The 8,799-nt window shown below is 45.2% G+C and overlaps 1 protein-coding gene across 2 annotated transcripts in view; it reads left to right on the top strand.

The window, feature by feature from the left end:
- Window positions 1–1,724: 1,724 nt before the first annotated feature.
- Window positions 1,725–8,799, top strand: part of FBXO10 (F-box protein 10) — a 32,640-nt gene continuing 25,565 nt past the window's right edge. For both annotated transcript variants that reach the window (XM_035140719.3, XM_088658493.1), the window contains exons 1-2: window positions 1,725–1,862; window positions 6,495–7,085. In XM_035140719.3, coding sequence (XP_034996610.2) covers window positions 6,498–7,085 — 588 coding nt within the window. In that variant the 5' untranslated portion in view covers window positions 1,725–1,862; window positions 6,495–6,497. The remainder of the gene's footprint in view (window positions 1,863–6,494; window positions 7,086–8,799) is intronic.

Raw genomic sequence — 8,799 nt, 5'->3', positions numbered from 1 at the left:
TTCATGTTTTTGCTTTTGAGGCTTTTTCGGTTAAGCTGCTTTTGTGACTGTGTGGAACCCAGTTCAGCTACAGATTGATTGATTGATTGAATTATTGTGTAACTGCGGAAATAGATAAAAGCCCCCCATCCAAACAATGACTATCTTCCGATAAGTTTCGCCATTTTTGCATATTCCATAAGTTTATGTATCCATTCTTCCTTTACTGAGATTTCTGCTTCTTTCCACTTTTGGGCAAGTAGCATTCTTGTTGCTGTAGTAGCATACATAAATAAATAAATTTCTATACAATTAAGGTAGTTCTGTCCCTATAATTCCCAAAAGAAAAGCTTTTGCGTTTTTTTAAAATAAAAGTTATTTTGAACATCCTTTTCAATTATTTGTATATAATTTCCCAGTAACCTTACAACAAGACTGCCACATATGATAAAAAGAACCTTCTTTCTCTTTACATTTCCAACACTTGTTCAATTTAGATTTACAGTGGTACCTCTACTTACATTCACCTCCAGTTACATATCCTTCAGGATACATGCACAGCAAACCTGGAAGTATTTCCCCAGGTTTCGCCCTGTGTGCATGCGCAGAAGCGCTTTACGCGCCGCATGCATGCACATAACCGTTAAAATGTGCCGTGCACATGTGCAGAAGCAGCACCTCTGGAAACACACACCTCGGGATCCAACTGGAGCTCTGGAACGGATCCTGTGCGCAACTGGAGGTACCACTGTATACATTTTTGCCAGTTTACTCGGTGCTAGATACCAACGATGTATCATTTTCATATAATTTTCTCTTAGACCATAACATGCTGTAAATTTTATATCCCACAATCGTTCCCATGCTTCCATACTTATATTATGACTTTTATCTATTGCCCAGTGCATTATCCTCTGTCTGGCTCTGTCTAGCATAGTGTTTCCCAAACTTGGGTCTCCAACTGTTTTCAGACTACAATTCCCATCATCCCTGACCACTGGTCCTGCTAACTAGGGATGATGGGGGCTGTAGTCTGAAAACAGCTGGCAACGCAAGTTTGGGAAACACTGGTCTACAAAAGAATTTCAGAAATAGACTGGAAAGAGAAGTTGCTGAATTGCAACTTATCACCAAGCTTAAAACCATGGAAAGACCTGGTTTGAACAGAGACGTTGGATTCTTATCTCATGGGCTGGTCTGTTTCTTTCTGGCTGGGGCCGCGGGCCCCGCTTTTTGCATTGAGATTTCTTCTTTCTTTTTAGCTTGGGGGGGGCGCTGGCTTCTAGAGTAGGGCAGCTGCCCTAACTTGCCCCGTGGTGGGTACGCCCTTGCATTATACATTGTACATGATAAAAATCTCAGAACCTTTCTACAATTTCTACACTGAGTTAGGTATTTTTATTTATTTACTTGATTGCGGGGGGGGGGCAGCTGCCCCCTTCCCGGCTACGCCCGTGTGCCTGTCCTATAATAGAAGTGAGTTTTCCAGGGGTGGGGGTTCCCTGTGCACACGTGACGAGCCTGAGCCCCCGAGGCTACTTAGAAACAACATCGCAACTACTGTAAGGGAACGTGGCCGGGCTGCAAAGACATTGGCAACCCCGCTTCCTCCAAACCAGGCTCCCCCTCCCCTCTCCCGCCTTTGCTGCAGCCGATCTCTCTCCTCCAGGACCCCGGCAACCATGTGATCGCCATGATAGAGATCCTGAGGAAATGCTCTCTTCGTGCGCCTCCCTTCCTTGGGAAGATCTCTATGATCGGCGCGGCCGTGCGCGCCGGAGCCGGGGGAGTGGCTCCGATCCCGGGGTGTTTCCAGCAGCCTCCGGGCTCGGCTCGCTGGCGGAGAGGCGCTTTCTTGCAAGAGACCGGGATGCCGTCATAAGGTAATGAAACAAAAGAGCAAAACCAGATCGGGAAACTCATGTTTGCTGTTGTTGTTGTTTTGCACTTTCTTAGCTCTGCCAGCAAGCGGGGCCGAGGCACGCGCGCCTTGCACAGTGCAACCCGCTTCGCTTTTGCAGATGTTCAGGGTCGGCTGCATGCATAGTTGTTCTCGGGATGTGTTTTTCTGCATGCATAGTTTTTCTTGGTGTGTGTTTTTCCTGCATGCATAGCTTTTCTCGGGGTGTGTTTTTCTGCATGCATAGTTCTTCTCGGGGTGTGCTTTTCTGCATGCATAGTTTTTTTTTTCCTCGGGGTGTGTTTTTACTGCCTGTGCCCACACTTCTGCTCTTGGAGGAAGTCCCCTCGGGAGAGCAAACATGGAGCGGGTTGCACAACGCGCTCACAAAATGCGATCTGTGGATGTTGTCCGGATGTGCTTCTGATTTCTGGGTGGTTTTGGTGATTTTTTTGGAGGGGAGGGAGGCGGGATTTTCCCCCTCCACACAATGGCTTTAGACTTGTTGGCTTCGCTCTTTGTGCTCAGAGCATCATTCCCTATGTTTGAAAACCCGGTGGGCTCCCCACTTTTTTTGGGGGGGGTAGCAATGTATATGCACAACGTTTCTAAGTGGTAGATCTGTGCATAGGATGTGCTTTGCAAGACGCACATAAGATGCGTTTGATTAGTATTTTTTATTAGTAGTAATAGCGCAGGAGATAATGGAAATGCAATTTGCAAGCAGATCCTAGGAACCTAGAAAAAATGCTTTATAGTAATCCAGACCAGTGGTCCATCTAACTACAGCCTTGGCTACTGTCCCCCGGCCCTGCCCGGAGATGCCAAGGACTGAACCTGGGACCTTCTGCTCTAGCACTGAGCTGACACCCTTTCTTAAAATGTTACAGAGTTTACCTGCCTTGGAAGAAGTCTGGGTGCTTCTTTCATTTCTTTGGGGGCTGCAGGTAGGCAATAGGCACCTCCAACTTAGCAGTTCCCCTAGGAGCGAACTTAGAGAGAGACCATGATGTTAAGGAAGTTGATACAAGTTTTAGTTTCCATTGGTAAAACACTTGCTTTCAACCCTTAGGGGATCATGTGACTGTGGCCTTTGCTTTCCTCTTAGGCTTAATTAGGCTTACAATTAACCATCTTGTTATACTTGCAGTTTAGGATAATGAAAGGGTAGGTTTCATTTTTACACACAATGTGTATCAAGCATTCGAAATTTGCCAGGCGCATTTTGCACCTGCCTATCGGCCACATGTGACCAAGTAAAGACGCCTGGGCGTCAGGATGGTGTCTGACGTCTCCACCATCTGGAGGTGCACGCCTTCAGGATCCTTGGATTTTTTTTCTTTTTTAAGTGGCTACATACAAATTCAGTAAAACAGAGAATACAGCACAAAGCAATGCATAGTGTCGCAATAGCATTTTCAAAGCAGCTCCAAAAACCAGCCACAATGTGTTGATTAAAAACCAGAGGAAGCAAAATAGTTTTTCAACTACAGTACCTGCCTATATTATACAAAGCTGGTGCCAAATGTCATTTTACATAGATCCTTGGATCTTGACTGTTTTCACACACTACCATCGCACCCTGCAGAATTCTAACCATTATATTTTATCTGCACAATCGGAATGAATTTCAAGGAACCAAAAAGTCGTATTGAAAAATGCAGCTTTTGAGCCAGTCTGGCCCCAAAATGGCAACTGGACATACGGTTTTGGCAACTGCAATTCTGATTTAAGGAGTCATTTGGCGCCTAGTTTATATATCTGAGTTTCTAACACTAATATCTGGAGGGTGAAGTGGGACATCTACCTTGTCCTAATGGTGTTCTACGTGGGAGCTATTAAGCCATGGGAGATGTTCGAAATGCTGATACCCCGCAAGCCACCACTTTGATGAAAGTGGGACTAATAGCTGCTTTCAGGAGATGGGGGCGACTTCAGTCTAAAAAGCAGCGTGGGGGGGAGTTAAAGCCACTTTTTCCAGCACCACCTGCTCTGAGCCAATTTAGCTGCTTTGAGCTTTTTACTTTTTCTTTCAAGACATAGAGATGTTCAACAATAGGTCTCCTGCATCATGTGTGGTTTGGCTCTGAATGTGCATGTCAGTGGTGGCCTTAAGGAACTGCTTTTAGCAGAGTCGAGGAACTACAGTATAGCAATTTACCTCCAGGTTAAAAAAATAACCATTTCCCACCAGTGAAGCTAGTGATTCATGTTCTCTTGTTAAGGGACATCCTAAGCCCCCATAGAGTGGCAAAAACAAGAAGGGGGGGAAAGAAGGATTCCACTTTAGAGGGTGGGGGTGAGAGTCCCCCCCCCTGAAAGAAGCAAATGAAGGCTAATGGTCAATGAGAGCAGAAGGTGATTGTAAAAGAAAGTACTTGGTAAAATTCGTTTGGCGGTAATGGAAGAGAACTTGCACAACAAACTGTCAACAGTGTTAGAAACTTGGATAGATATCCGAATGGCTCCTTAAACCGAGGTTACAGTCACCAAAATGGAATATCTAGTTGCCATTTTTGGGCAAGATGGCTCAAATCACAGGCTGACTGTGATTGATTATCAGTTCAACATCTGGCTAGTTCAAATGACAACCCTGATATTGGGTTAAGAACTTTGAGAACCGAAAGAATAAAAGTCTCTTTATCCAGGGACAGTGCACAAAACCAACATAAACAAGAAAGACAAAATCACAGGAACCAATTAATACATTATCAGAACAAGCAAACAGACAAAAAAACCCATCAAGGTGCTATATAATAACAAACAGTCATATTTTTATCTGCACAATTGGAATGAATTTCTGGAAGCAAAATGCTTTTTCCTGTGCAGCCTGAGCAGCAACAGCAGTCACAATTAAGAAAAAGCAGTTGGAATAGGCCAATATACAGTATATGTGTGGACTGTCACTGGATCAAGTGACTTTTCTTCTTTAAGTTCTCAGAGCTCTTAGACTAACTCAAGTTTGTAATCTGAACTAGCCTGATGTTTAACTGAGAATCAATCACAGCCAGTCCATCATTTGAAAAACAAGACTTTAGAGCCGTCTTGCCCAAAAATGGCAACTAGACATTCTGTTTTGGTGCCTGTAACCTTGATTTAAGGAGCCATTTTGTGCCTAACGCTGCTCCATTGCCTGCAGATGGTTACTTTTCCTGTGCTTTCTTGTTGAGAATTGCAACTTGTCTTACAAGGGAAATAATGTGAGCTAGGGAAGAAGGGGTATTTTGAGGCTGCTGAGCTGCCGCTGTGGCAACAGCGTAACAGATGCAAGTTCTAAAAGGTGCCTGGTTTTTAAAAGGGATTCTTTCCCTATATCCCCTCTTTTGTTCCGGATACGTGGCCACCATTGTAAAAGAAAAAGGGAAATGCCAGCATTTCCCATAGCTGCCAAGTTTTCCCTTTTCTCGCGAGGAAGCCTATTCAGCATAATGGAAAATCCCTTAAAAAAAGGGATAACTTGGCAGCTATGATTTCCCCAGAAAACAGAGCAGTGGCTGGTGCTGATAAGAGTTGTGATCCGAAACACCTGGAAGACAACTGGTTTGAGGGTATAACACTGCCCGGTTTGCAGATGCGTATAGATCACTTGATTTCTGAAAAGTGTTGTTTTTGTGAGGATGTGAAATGATATGAACAGCTGCATTTCTCTTGGAGGCAGAATTTGAGGGGCTGGCTTATTACAGGTGATCAAGCCCTAAAGTGCTGAGGTTGGACACACATTAAAGCATCCAGATGTTTTGGAAGTTGCAGTCCAAATAGCAGGTTGCTGAAGGTCGCCTTTAGAAATCGATTTTCCTCGTGCATGGGAGAAGAGAAAAGTGGGCTTGTTGGTCTCAGGTTTGATAGGTCGGTCTGTTTGAGCCCCTTGCATTGCAGGGGGTTAGACTAGCTGACCCTCACGGTCCCTTTCAGCTCTAAAATTCTCAGCTTCGCTTTTAAAAAAATCTTTTTTATTGATTTTTCACAGAAAAACTTTACAGGTTTTGACACAGACCATAAATTACTTTAGCCATAGACCTTTCCATGGTTTCCATATTTACCCTTTAAAGCTGCATATTTCACGTATAATATTCAATACAGCCATTTTAACCTATTTATCTTAATACAGTGGAACCTCGGTTTCTGAGCCTCTCGGAAGCCGAACGCCGAAAACCTGGTTCCGTTTTCGAACGCGCCTCGGAAGTCAAATGGCTTCTGCTGCAAGTTTTTTCCATTTTTTTTCAATGGATTTTGCCGACCGCCCATTGATCCTCGGTTTTCAAATGTTTCAGAAGTTGAAAGGTCTTCTGGAACAGATTATGTTCGAAAACCAAGGTTCTACTGTAATTAATGCTGATGCTCATATTTCAAATCATGCTCATGGTTTCATCTCGCTATAATAGTTAAATACTTTCCAGTCCTCAGTGGTTTGTTTGTTTTTTGTCATTTTGGCCTCTAATCATTACTGTTAATCTTGCCAGTTCCACCTACTCCATCATTTTCAAAAGCCATTCACAGTTCTTTGATTCTCCGATCCCCATCCCTCATACAACCCTCGAAAGGAAGGGGAGGAAAGAGGTGAGCATCTCCTATTATGTCTAGAGAGTAATATGTCTTTGTGCCTTGCCATTCATAGGTGATGATGGAAATCAGTGGCTTGCCACTGGAGATGTGGCGCCTGATATTGTCCTACTTGCGCCTTCCTGACCTTGGCCGCTGCAGCTTGGTGTGCAGAGCGTGGTACGAGCTCATCCTCAGCCTGGACAACACCCGGTGGAGGCAGCTCTGCCTCGGCTGCATTGAATGCCGGCACCCAAATTGGCCCAACCAGCCCGATGTGGAGCCCTGGTCGTGGAGAGAAGCCTTCAAGCAGCATTACCTTGCTTCGAAAACCTGGACCAAGAACAGCCAGGACCTCGAATCCTCCAACTGCTTCTACCTGTTCAGAAGGAAGAAGGACCGGCGCGTCCTTTGCGTGGGTCCCGGCTGTGAGTTTGACAATCTCCGGAGTGCCTTGCTTTCAGCGGGTGTTTATGACCGGATCGTCCTGTTGCCCGGAGTGTACGAAGAGCAGAGCGAAATCTTCCTTAAGGCCCCTGTGGAAATTATGGGAAGGGGCAAACTCGGAGACGTAGCTCTCCTGGTGAGCTTCGACCAGCACTGTCCAACCATGAGGTTATGCAATTTGGTCTTCATGCCAGCCTGGTTCACGCCCATCATATATAAGGTGAGTGCGAATGGGTTGGAGGGACCGTAGGGCTCTCCAGATATCTTTGGACTACAACTCCCATCATCCTGATGACTGGGGCTGATGGGAATTGGAGTCCAACATCTGGAGCTACCACCACCTTGTCTACCACTTAGATCAAGCAGTGAACTCTGGGCACCAGTAAGAATAACAGAAAATGGGCAATGGATGGATCTGAATGGGCAATGGATGGATGACGCAGTCCATTGAAGGTTCTCTTGCTCAAGTTGGCGCACATTGAACCGAGAGCTTCACAAGAGCATGATGGTTTCTATTTCGGGCATGAAAATGTCAGAGCTGTCCTGCAGCAAGGTCGGTTGAGATCATGCCTCAGTCATAGGTTTCTGGTCCCCCCAGGACAGGTAGAAGACCAAGAGTAAACTGCAAGGTCCTGTGCTTGTGTTTTTATTAAAAGGTTTTCTTGGGTAACAAAGGTACACGCAGGTTCTCAGTTTTCAGATCGTAGAGTCCTTTCTACAGAGACATTACTGTTGTAGACAGTATGGGGTTGGGGTGAGAGAAGTGGGGAGAGAGGGGAGGAAACAGAAGTCTGTTGGAGAGACGGTAAAGATCCATTCTTTATTAATAAATGTATTTATTTGGTTTTTTAAATTAGAGTTTTACAATCACATATCCAACATACAACATAAATACAAGATTCCAAAGAATCTCCCGGACTTCCCTCCTCCCCTTGGCAGGTCCTGTTATTAATAATTCCCTCCTGTGTCTTTTATAATAATCCAGATCTTTTACATCTCCCATTATATTCAAAATTCGCCATTAAACGACAAGTGTTATTCCAATCCTACTAACAGTTTTGTTTACAATGGTTTTTAAGGTAAATTATAAAATTCCCCACATTTCATTCTTTTGCATAGTGCATAGCTGTCAAGTTCTCCCTTTTTTAAAGGGAAATTCCCTTATGCTGAATAGGCTTCCTCGAGAGAAAAGGGAAAACCTGACAGCTATGGCATAGTGTATGAGCAGAGGTCTTGTGTCGGCATCACTTGAGTAGCTATCTTTATTTTTTGCTGGCGGTGCAAGAGATCAGGAAGCCCGGGGCATGGCCAGTTGTAGCCGGTCAGTTGCAGTGTGTTTTGTTTGTGTGTGTGTGATGGGAATGTAACTGTATCAAATTAGCCATATCGATTTGTATGCTGTTGGGGGGTCGGTCATTGCCTTGTTGGCCTACATATGTAATAAAGGCGAGCCACACCAGGGTGAAGGCATCTTCCTTCGTTTGTCCCCATGCTCGTTTCCATTGGTTAGCTAGCTTTTCTAGTAGGACAGTTTCCCGTGCAGTCTCCCTTGGTCTCCTTTGGAAATCTTCTTGGTATCTGGACTGTGAAATAGTAGTAGCAGTAGTAGTAATGGGTAAAGGTAAAGGTACCCCTGACCGTTAAACCCAGTCGCGAACGACTCCGGGGTTGCGGCGCTCATCTCGCTTCATAGGCCAAGGGTGCCAGTATTTGTCCGCAGGCAGCTTCTGGGTCATGGGGCCAGCATGACTAAGCCGCTTCTGGCAAACCAGAGCAGCGCACGGAAACGGCGTTTACCTTCCCGCTTGGAGCGGTACCTATTTATCTACTTGCACTTTGACGTGCTTTCGAACTGCTAGGTGGGCAGGAGCTGGGACAGAACAATGGGCGCTCACCCTGTCACAGGGATTCGAACTGCCGACCTTCTGATCGGC

The sequence above is a fragment of the Zootoca vivipara genome, chromosome 15, assembly GCF_965207765.1.
Source record: "Zootoca vivipara chromosome 15, rZooViv2.hap1.1, whole genome shotgun sequence".
Taxonomy (NCBI): Eukaryota; Metazoa; Chordata; class Lepidosauria; order Squamata; family Lacertidae; genus Zootoca; species Zootoca vivipara.
The sequence above is the reverse complement of the archived record's forward strand: the minus strand, read 5'-3'. Positions and strand labels throughout refer to the sequence as shown.